The 19,006-nt window shown below is 50.1% G+C and overlaps 1 protein-coding gene across 2 annotated transcripts; it reads left to right on the top strand.

Annotated features, from left to right (window-relative positions):
* Positions 1 to 1,795: 1,795 nt before the first annotated feature.
* Positions 1,796 to 11,586, top strand: OTX2 (orthodenticle homeobox 2). Of its 2 annotated transcripts, none has more exons than XM_013056525.2 (5): positions 1,796 to 1,927; positions 2,076 to 2,142; positions 6,730 to 6,945; positions 7,958 to 8,133; positions 9,942 to 11,586. In XM_013056525.2, the coding sequence occupies exons 3-5, from the start codon at positions 6,849 to 6,851 to the stop codon at positions 10,560 to 10,562; spliced, it is 894 nt and encodes a 297-aa protein (XP_012911979.1). In that variant the 5' UTR covers positions 1,796 to 1,927; positions 2,076 to 2,142; positions 6,730 to 6,848; the 3' UTR covers positions 10,563 to 11,586. The 2 variants fall into 2 exon arrangements, with proteins under 2 accessions (XP_012911979.1, XP_004738894.1); XM_004738837.3 differs by having other exon boundaries at positions 1,797 to 1,927; positions 7,982 to 8,133.
* Positions 11,587 to 19,006: the final 7,420 nt, after the last annotated feature.

Here is a 19,006-nt window from a genome sequence, read left to right as displayed (position 1 = left end):
TGGGGCGGGATGGGGGGGGGGCGATCGCCAGGTGTTCCAGTACAGTGGGGGCGGGGTGAGGGAAAAAAGGTCTGTACTCACCCTCCCCCCTCAGCCCGGCACCCCAGAAAGTCGCGACTCCTGGGAACGCGACAGCCAGTGGGTCTCTTCGGACTGGAGCGGGCGTTGAGGGCTCGGGAGTTGCTGGGCAGACCCTGGGCCTCTCGGGGTCTCGCTGGGACGCGGGGGCCCAAAGCTCTAGAAACACCTGCGAGGCTGGCCTCGGCCGCCGAGTGCCCAGCCCCAGGCCGAGCCGGAGCCAGAACCCAGCCGGGCTGCCGAGCGCTCGCTGCCTCGTGCGCACTCCCGTAATTCGTTAATTGCTGTAAATCCCAAGGACGGCCACATTTGATTACACATACAGTATAAGAACCGACAACAAAGCGACGAATTAATTACCAACTTCATTAACATAGGTCCCCAAATTAAAGGCAGCGAGCTGTTTCTTTGGGCCCACTTGCCGTGGTGGTGGTGGTGGTGGTGGTGGTGGTGGTGGTGGTGGTGGTGGAAGGGGGAGGGTGTTTAGAAAGATTTTATTTTTCTTCTCCGGCATTGGAAGTTGTGAGGGAAGAAATGTCTTCTGCTCCCCCCACCACCACTCACACACCCTCAGCCGGTCCTCTTGTGCCTCCCCCATCCCCGCCCAATCTGCTTCTGCTTTTCTAGGGACTCAGATCAGTTTGAAAGCTGTCGGGCCCCGCTCTCTGTGCCAGGCATTAAAGTGAGGCTGGTGTTCGCTCTCTGGCTCGGGTCCCCTGGTGCCGCCACTCTCCCGCCTCCGGGCTCGCAGCCCCCGGCTCCGGCCGCGCGGGCTGTTAGCTCCAGGCCCCGCCGGCGGGCATGGAGTAGCGTTTGTTTTAACGCGGAAACGGTTTCCAGCGCGGGCCTCCTGCGTTCGCTCCCTCCCCGGGTGTCCAGCCAGACCCCACTTCCATCCCCGAATCCTGACCTGGCTCCCGTTGTCTCCCCAAACCGTCCCTGGAGTTAGATTTCCCGGCTCGTGCTCTTTGCAGCCTGTCTTGGGTTCCTTCAAACTCTAAAACCCCTGCGCGGATACCAGGAGTTCCGAGTCTCCGGCTTCGGGGACCAGGGAATATATAGAAGGGCGCAACGAGTGGGAGAGACACGGAGTTTTTGAAAATAGTTTGTTCTTGGACTTGTGTATCTGTCTTTCTCTTGCCTGCACGCCCACACCTCACTCCCAGGCCTCCTATTTTCACCCTTTCTGGCCCTCAGCGTGGTCTGACCCTGGTTAAAACCTCATAGCGGTGGTTTTAGGCTTCAGCCTGACTTGTTTTTTGCATTTGATCTACATGCTTATAGCTGGCGTTGAATGCCATAACCCAGTTACCTCCACCCTGGCTCTTCTATGGCGTTTACCTAAATATTTTTTATCTTTCCAGCTTATTGTATGGGTTTCCTTTCTCCCTTTCCCTAAAATCAAAACAAAACAAAAAAGGGGGGAGGGGGAGGAAAGGAAGGAAAAGAAGAAAAGGAGAAGAAAGGTAAGGGAGGCCTCCCTGTCCATCATTTTAATTATACAATTAGTTCACATGCTCCGGCCCATAATGTATATTTTAACGGAGCCCAGTGTCTTTCAAGAACATTCTGGTAATGTCGGAGGCCTGGATTTGTTGCCTGCTCGTCCCCCCGTGCAGCAGCGGCCTGTTTTCCTCCCCCTGTTGTGTGTTTTTATTATTTTCCCTCTGGCTTAGATGTGTCAATCATTCTCTCCCTGCCATTGGTTGGAGAGTTTGCGTCAAAAAGTTGCCAGAGAGGCGCTTTCTCAGCAAATCTCCCTGAGAGCGGAACCGACCTCAGCTCCAACTCAGCCTCCACTGTTATTAAAAATAAAAATCGCTAGAGCAGCCCTCATCACGTCTACTTTGTATGTATCACAGAGGGGCCCACGCATGTTTTGAACTCGAGCTACTTTCGTCATTTTCTATTCTTTAAAATATTTTTTCGTTGTTTGGCTTTTTATGGAGGGGTGAAGACTGCAAGCTTTCTAACTCAATGCTCTTGATTTCTTTTAGGATAGCGGGCTATTTGGAATTTTGAAGGATAATTTAATTTTTTTCTAACTTCCCATGCGGCTGTAAGGTAAGTGTCCGTCTGTCTTGTCTGCCTGTCTATACCCATGTGCCCCTCTGACCACCATGGCCCCGGTACCTCCAATAGACCGACTGATACACACTTCCGCGAACGTGGAGTTCTGAAGCATGCTGTATTTTAATCCCTCGTAAATTTTTTAGGTGTAGTAACGATCACTGCGAAAAATGTATGATCTGGAGGTGAGGGCGGGAGTGGGAGGAGGGGAGGCAGCGCGCTCCTGGGGTCGCCGCTTCCGCCAAACGTCGTGGAAACCCTGAGAGGCTAATGTGGGGTGTTTGGGCCGGGTTTTGTTTGTGGTTTTGTTTTATGTCAACGCCCATTTCTCCCTGCTATTTTGCGTTTGGGCCCTCAGATGTGGTTGGGTCATTTGCACTGATCTCAAGGACATTTTCAGAGTCACAGACAAAAAGATGCAGATGTAGCTAGATGGATGGATGATAATGATGATAAGACAGCCGTCTTCTAGGGCCGGCGTGCCCCGAGCCCCACTCGCTCTCGGATCTGAGAGTGAGGACGGTCGCAGCTCGAGCCCCCTGCTTGTCCCTAGTGAACGTGAGAGGAAACCCGAGCGGATAACCGAGGAGGCGTGGAGCTGCCGGGAGCTCCTCCGCCCGGCACTCGCCTCTCTTTTTCCGGTCCCCTTTTCCCAGAGCCAAGAGCAGCTCACCAAGATTCGCCCTTCGTTCTCGGCCTCTTGCAATGACCACTAGGTCTCCTTTTCCTTTTTGATCATCACTTTCCTCCCCGCCCCCCAAAATAAGCTGGGAGTGCAGTAACTCCCCCATCCCCGGTTGTCGTGATCCCAGTCTCGGGTCGCCAGGCCGTGCAAAAGCAGGAGAGTCGTTTTGCTATGTGATTTAGCCCGGGAAGTTCCGAGCCCGCCCTGTGCAGCCCTCCGCGAGCACCTGGGGCTGGCTGAATTGTTGGTGAGTGGCCCCTGCTCCGCCCGAGGCCGCGGCGGGGACGGGGCGGGAATCCTTACACTGGGGAAGGCGGCCCCTCGGCGGTTCTGGACCCTGGGCAGAGCCAGGGCCTGCGTGCGCACCCGCGCGCTCCCCTCCCGGACTCGGGACAACCGGGTGTTGTGGGGCCGGACCCGGCCGGGCCGAGGTCGAGGGGTGCCTTGAGGCCCAGCCTCCGTTCTCGGTCCGCCCGGGGAGTACCATCGGGTCTCCGATAGCAACCTGCCTCTGCGACGTGTCACGCCGCCAACTCCAAAGAAGTCTTCGTGTTGATGCGTTCAAGTGGCTCTTGAAATCACACAGTCCGATTTCAGAACACATTTTTTGAAATCCAAGCCCCCCGTCAGAACTTCACCGCGTTGGCTTTTTCCTCCGTTTCAGACAGAAGTGGGGTGTGGGACAGAAGGCCGAGCTGCGTCGACCCTCGAGTGGTGGATGACTTGGGGAGGGGACGGGGGAAGTCGCTCCAGGAAATCCTCCCCTCCATCCTCGAGCATTCGGGGTCAGGATTTGTCCCGCTCACTTGGGGACTTCTTCCAGGCACCAAAAGTTATTAGCACAGGGGACGAGTTGGAGAGGAAACTCCTCCCCCCAAAGGAAGGTAGACACCCAGACCTCTCCTCAAAGCGCTAACACTGGGGCTTTTTCCTCACCATAATTAATAGCCAAGGCCAACCCTTTTGGCACGTTTCTTCCCCCCCCCCCCCTCGCGGGTGGCAGCGCTGTTCGATTCCCTGAGGCCAGAAACTTTCACTGGAGTTCGCCTGGGAGAGAGGCCCGCGCCGGCGGTTTCCGCGGTGCCCACATCTCTCCTCATTCTTTCCCTCCTCGCGCTCTTCGCTGTCTTCCGAGCCACAGGCCAGTCGCCAGTCCGCGTAGTTTTGTTTCTTTTCCATCATGCAGAAAATTAATCAGCCCGGACGAGAAGCCGAGCTGAGCACGGCGGCCTGTAATTAAGGGACGTGTGCCCCTCGGATTATCTCGTTAGTTTATCAAGAAAACATTTATTATAATTAATTCTTGGACGAGGTAATTATTATTGAGCGAGGACACAGCAACTGGTAGATGGGCTCCTTGGAAGAACACCCCCCCCACACACACACACACGGGGGGAGATGCGGGGGAGGGGGGAAGAGCGACAGATTGCACGAATTGACCGTTAGATATAAGGCGGCGCGGGCTGGGGCGGGCAGTGGAGCCGGACCTGGGGCGCCAGGACTGCGGGGCTGCCGGGCAGGGACGCCGGACCGAGGCACTCGCGCCCGGAGGTGCGGGCGCCCACCAGCTGCGGGGACTCGCACAGCGACCGTCACCCGCTCCCGTAGGTAGGAGTTCTCCAGCGGCCACCTCAGGAGCAATCAGAGTGAAGCTTATATTTTTGAAAGGGTATTTCTGTTTGCCCTTCTGGGCTCGGCTTAGAGAGAAAGGGAGAAAGGTGTTCTTTGGGGACTTTGGAAGTTAGATGGAAGGGCCTGTGGCCGCTTCTTCGGTGAATGCATACCTAGACCTGCTGCGGAGAGGACTTAGTAGTTTTGTTTGGGGGTACTTTTCTTGTTCTTTTAAAGATGCATACAGTAGTAAATGCAGAGACCGTTTATCCCTAAATTTTACTGATTTTTGCGATGGCAAGGGCAAAGGCGCTTCAAGAAGGCCCTTTGCCTGGTGTTTTCTATCCCTTACTGCTGTTTATATTGGAATGTGCCATTTTCTGAATCAGACTTTCGAACTGGGTGAGAGCTCTGCATGTAAGAACAATTTTGTATTTCTCATGTGTGCATGTGCTATGGTTTTAGTTTTTTCCTATAGTACTTCATAACTTTTCCAACATACTGTATCAAACACAAGAGAACTCCAGCTTATAGGCTATTTAGGTAAATAGACTGTATTTTAAAGCAATATTATTTCCACAGCATCTGAATATATCTTGAAAAGAGCGCAGAAAATAGCGAGTCTTTGTTATAGCAGCAACTAAATTAGTTTTATTGATGAGACAGTCCAAATTCCTCCGAGAAGGGTATTTATAAAATCACACTGATTTAGATCTGGGGTGGAAAAGCATGATTTTTGTGCTATGACTTTAAATCAGGAAGAAGTGGCAATAACTGAGTTCCATTTGTGGAATTTTGTGTCTTGATTTCTAAAGCAATGTAAATATGAAAATCCAATCCTGAAAACTCAGTAGGACCTTTGTCAAAGTAAGAAGGAACTTCTAATCTTGTATCCGCCATTTTGAAGCAATCTTTCATAGTGTCAAAGTTGCAAAGTAGAGATCCTTGCGGGATAAGTGCCATTTCTTAGGCAAATAAAAGCCAGACTTGAAAACTGCCAGCCCATATTAACATCCATTTTGGATCCCTTTGCTTGGAGCAGTGAGAAACACTCAGCTGAAGAAAGTAAATAACTTTTCTTTTTCTTCCTTTCTTTTGCCTCTCTGAGCTCTTTTTCTTATAGGATTGTAGGCAGCTTGAAAGGTAGGGAGAAATTCTATTAGTTTCACAACTTTGGGTGTTTGTGTATCTACTTTCTTCAAAACTAAAATGTGCAAAAAGCAGCCGGAATTAACAAGAAACTCTGCTTTAGTTGCTGAGGACCCAAATGCCTGAAAATTTGCCTCCCGCAGGATCTGCAGCCTCCACGACATCAAAATCAACATGGAAGCGGCTTGCACTACAAATGCACACCCTTTCTACTTGCAAATGTGGGGGCCTGTCATTATCTGATTGGTGGGATTCTAACTTCAGAATTTCTAGTAAACCTCATGCCAATCTTTAAGACTTTTTTTTGCAGTATGTTTAAATATTTGATGGGTGTCGATTAAAAGTTAAATACTTGTTTGTTTAGCTTTAGTTCTTTAGACACATAATCAAGGTCCTCCAAAACCTTAATAAATCTGTTACTTACCTCAAAATCTAATTACCCAGACTACTAATTAGGTGAAAATGATTACTGGAAATGACTTCAAATGTGAAGTAATAGCGATTGAGCAGTTTTCTCAAGTTTGTCGATTAGCAAGTTGGTATTTTAGATGTTAAATGCACTGACATTTTAGGTTCACAGCAGTTAAAAGTGGTAAAAAGCTAAGGTAATTAAAATTTGCCTTGGAAAGGCAACAGTCTGGGGAGAGGTAGATTTCTTGAATTGTTTCTTTGTTTCTCACCAATGGGCTTTGTTATCAGCATTATTTATTTAGCCAAAGAGTTCTTTGTCTCTGCAAATGGCCCCAATCAAGTTTTGTTTGAGACAATTAGCTAGTGCCAGCCAATGAGTCCTATGCAAATGTAGGGATAGGAATGCAATGTGTGCATTTGAAGGCGTGGGGTTTTGTTCTTCGGGGAAGGCAGATTGTAATTGCTTTCTTCTGGTACTTTTTTTTTTTTTTTTTAAGTTTAGGGTGGGGGTGGGGAAGACAGGTTTATCTGGTCTCTCTCCATCCCTTCTAGTTCCAGAGCAGCTGGGGGTGGGGGTGGGGGTGGGGGTGGGTTGCAAGTCCTTTAAAAGCCTCTACCTTGCCTAGCCCAGGGTTTTTTTTTAAGTTGGTGGTGGAACGTGGAAGAGCTGCCGCCTGCGAAGCAGTAAACCAGCACCTCTGTTTGTTTGTTTGCTTTATCCATAGTTCAACTGCTCCCAACCCACACACCAAGGATCCTGAATCTGACCACTCTTGGCGAAGCGAGACCTTCTGGCTGGGTCCCCCCGATTTGGGCTGATTTTGCACCTCCAAACAACCTTAGCATGATGTCTTATCTTAAGCAACCGCCTTACGCAGTCAATGGGCTGAGTCTGACCACTTCGGGCATGGACTTGCTGCACCCTTCAGTGGGCTACCCGGGTAAGTGAGCCTTGCAGTACTCTTGCTCTGCCTTTCCCCGCGCCCGCCCCACGGGGATGTGACACCTTTTCCCTCGGAGCACTGGGGCTGATAGTCCTGCTGCCCCCCTCCAGCTCCAAGTGTGGTGTCCCCACTGGGTTTTCATTCTAAGAAGCAGCTTAGAGCCACAGGGCATTTGCCGGCCGGAGGGAAGACTAGGGGCTGGAGGGAATAGGTGGGTGCCGCAACACTTGCAGAAACGCAGAAACTCACAATGCGTTACTCTTAATTGGAGTACTTGGGGGACACACCGCAGTGAGGGGATGGGGGGATGGAAGGTCACTCCCTCCACCCATATCTCAAAGCCTAGTTCTTCAGAAGTGCCCTCTGGAGAAGCTGGGTCTCTCCTCGTAAATTCTCCCCACCATGCCTGGGCTTCCTCTCTGATCCCCAGGCCTTTTGCCTGTAATGCCTAGAGGTGTGATTTACCCTGGATATGGGTGCTTTCCTTTCCAATCAGATCTGGGGGGTTTTGTTTAGTTTTTGGTTTATTTTGTTTTTTTAAATCCCCGTAGAAGTTTTAAATATGCCCCCATGTTAAAGATGGAGGAACAAAGGCCCTTGGAGTCTTAAAAAGCCCCATTAATCCGAACTGCAGTCCTCGGGGATCCTCTGACTTCACAGAATGGATTTTTGTTTGTATGTTTTGGTTTAGGGGTTCATGGGGGGGGTTGGATTTTGTCTTTCTTTTATTTGATGTGTTATCTGTGGAAAAGCCACTCTGGCTGGAGCAGTCTCCAACGTCAGGTGGAGGGGGGTTCTCCCCTGGAAGGGGGGGCATAGTGTGTGTCTTGCTATCCAGTGTTTGCTGGAAGAGCCTAGCCGAGGCGGGGTGGGGGTGGGGGGGACACTGCTAGGCTCCGGATTGCCTGGCTGGGAGGACGAGGGAAGTGCTGGGACTGGGGGACTGGGGGGGTCGGGGGTGTTCCCGCAGAGACCCCTATGACTGAGAAACTGCTCCCCCACCCTAAAGGGCCCTGGGCTTCTTGTCCCGCAGCCACTCCCCGAAAACAGCGCCGGGAGAGGACGACGTTCACCCGGGCGCAGCTAGACGTGCTGGAAGCTCTATTTGCTAAGACCCGGTACCCAGACATCTTCATGCGGGAGGAGGTGGCGCTGAAAATCAACTTGCCCGAGTCCAGGGTGCAGGTAGGGCAGATGTAGATAGAACCATTCTTCCTGACTGTGCCACCCCTCCCCTAAGCACGGTGTATGTTGAGGACCCAGGAGAGTCCCAGGTCTTAAAGAGGACCAAAGGAAGGCTTGAAACTGAGCGCTCCACTGGAGGCCAGTAAACTCTTCTAAGGCCCCTTCACGTGCCTGATTACTACACCCCTCCCCCCCCAAAGCCCACCCAATCTTAGAAGCGACAGCCTTCTGGCTGTAAGGTAAGGCAATGATTTAGCTGCAGTAATAAAGCACAATTCTAGAGCTCTTGGGTACTCAGCCGGGAGAAGATTTCAAGGACAGTTACTTAATATTTTAATACTTCCTTTTCCCCCACGTGGAAATCCTACCCCATTTTCATCTACTTGTAGGGGTGAAAGCAGCTTAGCTCCTGGATAGTCACAGTATTTTTTACAGGTGAAAGAAATGGAATAAATGACTTGCTCAAGGTCACATGTCAGTTGGGTACGGTAAGGCCAGGCTGTGGAAGCCCCTGGTGCTCTTACCAAAGAAATTACACAATAAAAGTGTCGTCTTTAACTTTTTAGTGATTGAACAGAATTTGTTAGCTCTGACCCATTTAGCAGATAAAATATCAGTTCAATATCCTCATTGACACTCCCTCACCTCCTTGAACTGGACCTGAGGCTGGAGAGGGAAAAGGAATCTCCAACTTCTCTGAAATGCAAGCACCATATAGAGTTCTCTGTAAAGAAATGTTCAGCCCCTGAACACACACACATATACACACATCCCCGAGACTCCACTTCAGCTAGGACGTATCCGTGTGAACTGCAAACCAGGAAAAAGACTTTTCAAAGTAAGATGGGAGAAGTTTTAGCATTTGTGAAGCTTGAACTCAGGTCTTTACTGAAAGAAAATAAAAGGCTCTGGGTGGGTGATAGGCTCAGCCTTGGTAGCCCAGTTAACACGCCCATATATGTTGACCTCACTCAAGAAGACTGCTAAGGACCTGTTGCTCGGAAAATATCTGTGGTTTCTCTCAGGAAAGGGTGGCAGTTTCTTTGATAGCCCCCCCCCCCAAACACGGCTCCTTCATGGCAGAACATGAACAGGGTGGGTAAGGAGAATCTTCAGAGTTGCTAGTCAGAGGCTTAAATTGACAAGCCAGTGAACATAGTACGGGAAACTGAATCCCGTGTGCTGAAGGCAGAGACTCCAGTGTCAGACTTGAGCAGAGAAGTCTGTCCTCAAGCTCCCAGCAGACTGTATACAAGTCATTCCACTTACCATAAAGAGTGCAGCAAATAGTGCCTTTCAGACCTCCTTAAATTCACTTCTCCTTGGAGCTTTCTTTTGTGAGTCTTTTAAGGAGAGAGAAAAAAGTAGAGTGTGATTAGCAGTTATTCCCTGGAAGATAGACTATAAACTTTGCCTTTAGGCTGTTCCTTTTGGATAGTGACAACAGAATCTTTTTCTCTCACCTCTTTTGTGTTTCCCTCTGAAAGAAAGACACAGATACATTTTATTCCCCCATAAGAGTGTTCCACAGTACCACTGGATCTATGTGTATGTGTGTATTTGAAGTGAAATACGAGATAGGAAAATGAGAAGGAGCGTGTTTAGCCATAGGATTTATTATTCTGGGCTAGGAATGAAGTGCTTTTAGACAGAGCTTCCCCATTTTTGTATAATTGCAGGGGTATATATAAAAAGTATATCATGGGTTTTCAGTGGCAGGACAGATTGTGTGCTTAGCTCATCTGTCATCTGGGAGCCACTCTTGTCCTTATTGAAACCACCTTAAAGAAATTTCTTTCCCTTTCAAGGTGTGGTTTAAGAATCGGAGAGCTAAGTGCCGCCAACAGCAGCAGCAGCAACAGAATGGAGGTCAAAACAAAGTGAGACCTGCAAAAAAGAAGACATCACCAGCTCGTGAAGTGAGTTCAGAGAGTGGAACAAGTGGCCAGTTCACTCCCCCCTCTAGCACCTCAGTCCCGGCCATTTCCAGCAGCAGTGCTCCTGTGTCTATCTGGAGCCCAGCTTCCATCTCCCCACTGTCAGATCCCTTGTCCACCTCCTCTTCCTGCATGCAGAGGTCTTATCCCATGACCTATACTCAGGCTTCAGGCTATAGTCAAGGATATGCTGGCTCAACTTCCTACTTTGGGGGCATGGACTGTGGATCTTACTTGACCCCAATGCATCACCAGCTTCCTGGACCAGGGGCCACACTCAGCCCCATGGGTACCAATGCAGTCACCAGCCATCTCAATCAGTCCCCAGCTTCTCTTTCCACCCAGGGATATGGAGCTTCAAGCTTGGGTTTTAACTCAACCACTGATTGCTTGGATTATAAGGACCAAACTGCCTCCTGGAAGCTTAACTTCAATGCTGACTGCTTGGATTATAAAGATCAGACATCCTCATGGAAATTCCAGGTTTTGTGAAGATCTGTAGAACCTCTTTGTGGGTGATTTTTAAATATACTGGGCTGGACATTCCAGTTTTAGCCAGGCATTGGTTAAAAGAGTTAGATGGGATGATGCTCAGACTCATCTTCTGATCAATGTTCCGGGAGGCATAGAAGGAAAAATGAAGGGCCTTAGAGGGGCCTACCAACCAGCAACCTGAAATGGACAAACCAGTCTACTTAAGATCCTGTCATAGTTTTAGATCATTGGTTTTCCTGATTTGCAAAGTGATCAAAAGCATTCTAGCCATGTGCAACCAAACACCACCAAAAATAAACAAAACTAAATTGTGAGGGCAAGGAAGGCAGGACATAGCCTTCTTAAGCAGAGGTGTTCCAATGTTTTAGCCAATCCGTGGTTGAATCTTAGGAATGGACAGTGTCTCAAGCTCACTCACGTTTCATGACCAACTGGTAGTTGGCACTGAAAAACTTTTCAGGGCTGTGTGAATTGTGCGACTGATTGTCCTAGATGCACTACTTTATTTAAAAATAATGTTCATAAGGAGTCAATATGTAGTTTAAGAGACAATCAGTGTGTGTCTTATATAAATGGTACATCTGTGGTTTTTAATCTGTGCTAGACTTCAAAACTGTGATCTCCTGTTATTGTATGCAACCTTGAACTCCACCTCTGCAGGGGTTCTTCTGTGATTAAATAGGTTATAATTATAAGCAAATTCAGAGCAACTGAGTACTTATCAAAAAGATTACCTTTGGCTGGAGGTGAGCTGCACTGAAACTTGACAACAAAAATGTCTCTGGACAAGGAGAGTGAGAGAAGAGAAACAAAAGGACACTAATTCATCTGTAATTTACTGTTGGTAAGCCTAGCAGTAAAGAGACATTGGTCAATTGCTCTGACCCTGATGAATTTATAAACTGAGATCATTGTCGTTTATGCTTGCAGATGTTAACTGGAAAAGTTATATATGCATAAACCTTTTCTTCCTGGATTTGGCAGATATGTATAATTATATTAAAATGGTTCTAGCACAACACTGGGTCCAGTTTAATTTTATACCACTCTTTATGGATGAGAAGCCCACATTCAGCCTCTCCTTCCCCAAACGTGTTTTATTTACCTCCGAGAGGAAATTAGCAAACTTTATTTAAAAAGCATTTTTGGTGTTATCTGTGGATGAACTAGGTATGAGTGACTGTGGTACCTAAACCTTCTTGTGATTTCCATCAGTACTGCTCTGAAATAGAACACAGAGAGCCAAATAGTCATTAGGCTCTTGCTCTCCTGCTTTTCCCTCCCGGCTGCATACCATAATGATTTCTTGGGCACTTTACTGATAGGTTTTAACATAGATCAATTTTTTTTTTTAAGTGAGAAGGGAAGAACTCTAGTACTTCAGAGAAAATGGGAATGACAAGAATTCCTTGTTTTTACTCTCGTTTGATGAAGGGGATTTCTTTTTTTAACTTTCAAAAAAATCTGAGGTAAACATGAGGGAATGTAATCAGAATCTGAAAGCAATTCAGGCAGAAATGATTTCTGAACAAAAGAGTTTCAGAAAAGTTTTAAAACCTATAATTTTAGTAGTTGAACATAAGGCATCCTGGTCAGTTTTGTTTTTGTTTTGTTTAAAGAAAGTGCTGAGGGGGTGGGGAGAAGGTCTGTTTTCAGTTCTACCTGCATTCGGTATACCAATCACCAGAAAAGGCAAATGAGCCAGTGGTCATGGTGCTCCTCAGGTAAAAGCAAATATTTAATTATTTTATTTTAAACTCTATGCTCTAGAGTTTGACCAGAATTAAATGACTCTTGATTGTAACTTTTTTAAATGAACTTTAGCAGTTGCAACCATTTTGTTTTCTGGCTAATTTTTCTGTCCCTGGCTGTGCATGCTCTCTTGACCCTACATCATCTTGCCTAATAAGTAAATTGGTTTTGTTTTACTGCTGAAGGAAATGCAGTAGTAGTTTACAACCAGCAGCTGACGCAAAACTTGATGGCAAGATTTTCCAGCACCAACTGAGAACAGTCCTCCTACGGTAGTCTACACCAAAGGGAAACTGAAGCCCCAGAGAGACTCTTTGTTTTACCTTGTTCATCTTCTGGGGCTCATGCTCCCCCAGCTCTTCTCAAGCAACAGTAAAGCAGATACAAAGTAATTTCTCACACTGCTTTCAGTTTTCAGAATGCCCCACAAAGGATCAGTAAAGACACCCCCCCCCCTTCGTTAAATATAATGACAAACATGGGACTGCTCAGCAAAAAATGCAGTTTGGTTTCTCTCCCGATGCTATGAAAACGGAGGTCAGAAAAAGGCGTTGAGGACCCTCTGAAACTAATTTTTCCATCACCTTTGCACAACTTCGCTTAACAGAGCACGGAGTTAAATCCCTTTGAATTGACGGGAAAGTAGAAATGAATTCTCCCTGACCGCAGGCAACAGAGGGAGGGGAAGGGGGCGGGGAAGCTAGCGCTGGCTTAAAGACGTCCAAGCACGACTCCTGGTCCAGACCCGGTTTAATAAAGTTAAGCCTGGCCTTTAGGTACTTGTACTGAAATGACGTCACCCTCCGAAGGAGTCAGGGAGCGACTTCAGCTGCATTTGGCAATTAAGGAATGACCTGAACCAGCAACAGAATCTTCGCTTGGGGGGACGGAGGTCAGGTGGGGTAGTCTGACTCACAAAGATCTGTTGGCCCAAACCTTTATCTTAACGCACCAAGATTCTTGGTCCTGTTATTTCACCTTGGGAATGTTTCTAAGCTTCACAGATAAGAGAAATTCAATCAAGTCAAGTTCGGCTATCGAAATGTACGAGTTCTAGATAATCGTCAGTTTCCTTAACTGCTCTCCCACTCGGTTCCCTTAATCGCACCTTTTCTCCGTGTGTCCCCACTCTGAGCGCGGCACCGCCTGGACGCTGAGAGGCGGAGGACCCCGGGAGGCCCCGGGAGGGACTGCGGAACTGAGCGCCAAGGTGTGGGCAGTGGTGGCGCAGGAGAGCGGCTCGAGCTCTCTGCCGAATGAATCCACGGCGATCTTTCAGAGCAGTGTTTTTCCAAATCTCGCCTGCCCATCGGAGTTAGCCTGGGAAAGTACTCGCATCCGTGACCTTGGAGGCCCAGTTGGGGCAGAGGCCCAAGTCAGTTTTCCAGGCTGATGCCAGCCATCCTCCGACCCCACTCGTGGCCCTGCGGGCCTGGCTGGGGCGACAGGAGACTCCCTCCCTCCAGTTGGTCGGCCTCGGGTCTGAACCCAGGACCTCCGCGGAGCCGCGGCCCGCCCCACCCAGCCTGGTCTTCAGGCCTCGCGGGATCCCGCCGCGCGGGCAGGGCTGAGGGCGCCGCTGCGGGTCCTGCACGCTGCCAGCGGGAAGAGCGCGGCCTCCTCGAGCCCCTTCGTCTGGCTTCAGGGTCAGCCGCGGGCGTGGGGGGAGCCTAGAGCCCGGTTGACATCGCGGCCGGCCGAGTCTGGGGGTTGGGGGTGAAGTGTGTGTGTGGTCCGGCCGGGAGGCGAGCTCCCTGGCTGGAGAGAACGAAAGCCGAGGCCCAAGAAAAGCAGGGTCCGGGAGAGGGGGCCTACGGCCTCTGGCTTTTCCTCGTCTCCCGGGAGGAAGCGCCGCAGACGACTGGGTCTCCTCCCAGCAGCGAGGGGGAGGCCGCCGCCTCCGCCACAGCGGGGGCTCCTGCCGCAGGGCAGCCGTGGCGCGGACAGGGAGTCCAGCTGGGCCTGCCTAGGGCCCTCGGAGGTCTCCCAGGAAAGCCAGGTGCTTTAGCGGGTCTGGGTAAGTTGTGTTTGGGTGTTCCTCCCTCCCTTGGGGTCCCTGGCTCTGAGCTGAGGCTTTCAGAAGCGGCCCTCATACCTTTGACTCAAGCTTTTTCTTCTACCCCCTCTACATCTCGTTTTTTAATCGAGTGCCCTGTTTTTTCCTTTTTGGACAAGGGCGCAGCACTCCACCGCCCCAAAGCTGGAGGCCGGATTTGGAATGGGGAAGCGGTGCCTTCCGCGTCCTGGACAGCGCCAGGCAGCCCATTCCGGCTACCTGCAGGGCGGGGGCCGCAGTCTGTGCCCGCCCCCACTTAACCAGAAGTGGGGGATGATCGGGTAGCCAGACCCGCCATGCACAATACAAGTTTGAACCCGCTTCTAACACGCGGTGAAAACCTCGGTGTTGTTACCCCCGACAAAGCTGTAACCCAAAACCAGGCGTGCCAGTGTTAGGTGGTGGTTTACTGCATACAGAGACATGTTTTAATCATGCAAAAGAGAAAAACAAAGGAGTCAGGCAAGAGTCGGGCGCATCTCACACAAACAAACGGAAGCTGACTTCGTACAAAACAACCAATATGGAAAGACCGCAGTGTCGGGCGCAGCCACGACCTCAGCCGGCTTCCTGTCTTCCTTCCAAACCTTTAGAAAGGACAACTCTTCCCTTTCCTACCACAAAAGCGTCCAGTCACCAGTCAACGCATCTGCATGCCCAGATCTGTGCCCAGTGCCTTCAACACACCTCTGTTTTTCTCAGCTAAACTGGCAGCGTCCTGTAAGCACAGCTAGCCCTCATAAAACCTGGCTCCCCAGCTGCCCCATTTGAGCCCTTGGGTTAGGACAACAGGAAAGACAGGGAGACCCTGGGATGGAGAGAGCAAAACTCCAAACAAAACCCACCCCGATGTCTTTCAGTATTAGGCTCTGAAACTGCACAGATTATGGGATTTGTCTCGGACAGAATTAACATTACATGTGAAACCATAGTGCTCTGGTGTATTGAGACACATTGTATAGGATTGCTTGGAGCATCTCTTCCTAACTGCCTGTAAATAGCAATAGGAGGCCTTGAAATCATACCTGTTTTTGTTTTTAACCTGATTAAAACAAAATTTAGGCACTACTTGGAAAGGGCAGTTTTTCTGATGTAGACAATTCGAAGGAAATAGAACCCAATGGGAGAGCTGGAGGAAGCTTCTGTATGCAGAAGTGGCTGAAGAGGAGAAGTAAGCAGGCAAGCCTCTGAAAGCCCTTCTACTATGCAGCAGCTCCCAAAAGCAATGCAGGCATCCCCCCCCCACCCCCACCCCCCCAACCCCATTCTAAAGGGAATCAGACTTCCTCTTTTGCAAGCAGTGCGTTTTATATTTAAAAATCAACCTGCTGCCGACTGCCAACAAACAATAAGCAAAATGAAATAAAGGAGCCCTACCAAATCCAACCCATTTGGTCAAAGATAACTGCAGGGGCCAGAGAGTCCAGGCTATTACGGGGGGGAGGGTCGACTTCAAATTTTGTTTTTCTCCTAAAGGGAAAGTCGAACAGCATGAGGTCTATGACTCACTTTTATTCCTTAATCTCCCCCACTCTATACCTTCAATTCTTAGTGGAAGGAAACATGGTATTTGGGGTGGAGAAAAACAACAACAAAGAAAACAAAAAAGAATCCCACAGCAAATATAATGGTAAACAGCCAAAGTTTGAACTGACTTCTGTTTCAGCAGCACAAGGAAAAAACTGCCCAAGAATCAGAATCCTCTGCCACCCTGTCCCAGTATCCTTGTCTTCCTTTGCCTACTCTGGTGATGGGAAGGGGGCCTCTGGATTAAGGGTTTCTTAGTCTACTTGACATCACTAAGAGACACTTCAGTCCAAGGTGTCTTTAAAAATAAGATTCCAGTTTCTAGCATTGCTGATTTTTACCCCCTTGAACTGCCTGCACTCTGCAGCGGGGTCTGCCGCCCTCCACCCTAAGATCCCCAGGTAAAGGCCTGAAAGCGCCCCCTTAGAGTCGGGTTTCCGCTCTCCCTTAGGCCCTGCTCCCAATCTCCCAACTGGAATCTCCAGGGACCTGAGGCTACACTGAAACCCGAAAAACCACTCATCCCAGCCTCTAGTTGTTAAAATCTGTTCCGAGAACCAATAGTCACATTTTAGGCTCATGGGCCATTAATAAAAATCTCCTTAACATTCAAATGGCTCTAAAACGCGTTGATGGCGGATTACTGGGGCCTAATGGACGTCGTGTGTGACAACATGGTCCCTGAATAGCGATGCTCTGGAGTGGGTGTCTGACCACAGCTCCTTGATTATCAGCTTACAGCCAAACCACATTTTAGCTGCGACGCTCTTAAGAAGAGGCGTACTTCCCGACAGCGGAGCGGGAGACTTCGGTGTTCTTCATTTAACCGGATTTAACAAACGCGAGGACTTGGGGAAAGGGGAGGGGAAAGCTTGCCTGTAGGCATAAGGTCCCCTCCAGACGTAAGAGGGGCGGGTCGCCGGCCACTGCCCCTCCTCCCTGCTCTTAATGGAGCGCAGCCAGAAAGGCGGCGACCGGGGTCGGTGGAGGCCCGCGCCGGGGCCGTCTGCGTTGCCCTAAGTCCGGGGCTGCCCCGCGGGACTCCCGCGCTCCTCCGCCTGGGCGCAGAGCCCCCGAGGCCGCTGCCGGCGCGCCCCGACCAGGCCCGCCGAGTCTGGAGCCGGCTCGGGGCGCTCCTGTCGCCGCGCGGAAGCCTTCGGGCCTGGCCGCTCGCAGTCGACGGCGCAGAGGACGCCCTGGCAGCGGCCGCGCCAGCAGGGCCCGAGCGGGTTCCCGGGCTTCCTGGAAAAGTGGGGCAGGCGCACCGCACCGGGTCCCCCGCCTCCACCCCTCCCCCTCCCTCCGCCAACTAAGCCGAGGGTGCGGAAGGCTGGGCGTCCGCAGCCCCAGCGGCGTCCCCGGCTGAGTTTCCTCGGAGAAGAGAGGGAGTGCGGGGCACCCGGGCAGTGACTCCAGGGGCGAGGGGAGCGTCGGGCCGGCCGCGGGGCACCGCGAGACCGCCCCCGTCCCGCGCCGTACCTCCGACGGCAGCGGGCCTCGAACCCGCGTTGCCCCGCGCGCTGCTCGTCGCCGAACGAGGCCGGGTGGCCGGGTCCCCTGTGGAGGCTGAGGCGAAGGCTCAGGCCCCAGGCACCGCGCCCCATCTTCCAATGCTTCCGAGGTCTTCTGACCGCCAGGGTGGTGCGTGGGAGTGTCGCGAAGTGGGAGGTCACAACGCGGCTGGGTCCGGCCGACGTGGGCGCCCTTCTTGCCGCACGCCCACCGCTGCCCCACTCCGGGCCAGCCCCGAGGCCCACACGTCCTCCTCCCAGCTCCTTGTGGAGGAGAGACGCGGGAACCAGACGACTTGTCCTTAGAGCTACGTTCACCCTGCTTCCCGGGCCAGGCCTGGGCTTGGATCCCAGAGCCGAGGGTTTGGGCCCGGGAGGTGTGGCCGGGGTCCTGGAGGCCGGCGCGGCCTGCCTACGGCTTCCGGTTCGTGCCCAGTGCCGGAGCACGCTCGGGACACTGATTATCGGGTGCATACCGAGTTGAGTTAGAACACCAAGGGTGCGAGTATAAAGCTTTCCTGAGTCCCTCTCGCCCACTGACCCATGCAAGTTTGATAACCTTGGAGTTATGTTCGGCTCGAAATTTCCAGCCATTCATTCTTAATATTTGTGACGTTACTAAGAGATATTTTTATGGGAGACAGATATTTTGGAGATTTTACACACACACACACATATCCAAAAATGAAATTAGGTAATTTTGGAATGAAAAATCACATTAATATCATACATTTTAAATGGAAGCAAATCTCTAATTGAGATGCCTTTTTCAATAGCTCTTCTTGCTGATTAAGTTGCTTCTATTTTTAATTTTAGTCCAAGCTGGCCACTTTGAAGCTTTAGAAGGCTAACAAGAGCTCAGTTTGTTATCGTCTTTACTAAAAAGCATAGCCTTTATCTGCTCTTAAAATTGGCCATGGATAGGGCCTTCTGATCTTGAGATGGAGAAGTGGAGAACTTGGTACAAACATACATTCTCCCTTTTCAAGAACAAATACTTGAGTTGATTAAACCAATAATCTTGATTCCTGACCATTTTAAATGCGTGTCTTGCTTTCTCTTTTCCTTTTTTTCCCTCCTTTTTTTCCCTTTTCCCCTTGATATGTGTAGCTAAAGGTATGGAGTGTATAATACACGCTTTTATTAAGAGATGCCTGAGCTGATATCCTTTTCAGAAATTCAGTTTTTTCCCTAAGATTTTATTTATTTGTTTGACATGGTGGTGAGGGGAGAGCACAAGAGGCAGAGGCCGAGGGAGAAGCAGGCTCCCCGCTGAGCAGGGAGACTGAGGTAGGGCTGGATCCCAGGACCCTGAGATCATGACTTGAGCCAAAGGCAAATGATTAACTGACTGAGCCACGTAGGTGCCCCTTTTTCAAGAATTCTTAACTGTGGTTCAAACTTTCCTTTGGAAATGGTTGTTTTTGGATGGATTTTAGAGTAATTGAGGATAAATTCCCTCAATTGTATAGAAAAAAAATTTTTTTTGTCTTTGTTCAGTCTAACTTGGGGGGGGTGGGCAGAACATCTCTAGCTTTCAATAAATTCACAAAAAGGCTGTAACCACCTCAAATTAAGAGATGTTGGTTTTTATG

The sequence above is a fragment of the Mustela putorius genome, unplaced genomic scaffold, assembly GCF_011764305.1.
Source record: "Mustela putorius furo isolate JIRA1106 unplaced genomic scaffold, ASM1176430v1.1 tig00000129_pilon_pilon_pilon, whole genome shotgun sequence".
In the NCBI taxonomy this organism is placed as follows: domain Eukaryota; kingdom Metazoa; phylum Chordata; class Mammalia; order Carnivora; family Mustelidae; genus Mustela; species Mustela putorius.
The sequence above is the reverse complement of the archived record's forward strand: the minus strand, read 5'-3'. Positions and strand labels throughout refer to the sequence as shown.

Coding starts and splice junctions, on each gene's coding strand:
- OTX2 (XM_013056525.2), top strand. CDS start 6,849: ATGATGTCTTATCTTAAGCAACCGCCTTACGCAGTCAATGGGCTGAGT. Junction 6,946..7,957: donor CCCTTCAGTGGGCTACCCGG/GTAAGTGAGCCT, acceptor CCCACCCTAAAG/GGCCCTGGGCTTCTTGTCCC. Junction 8,134..9,941: donor TGCCCGAGTCCAGGGTGCAG/GTAGGGCAGATG, acceptor TTCCCTTTCAAG/GTGTGGTTTAAGAATCGGAG.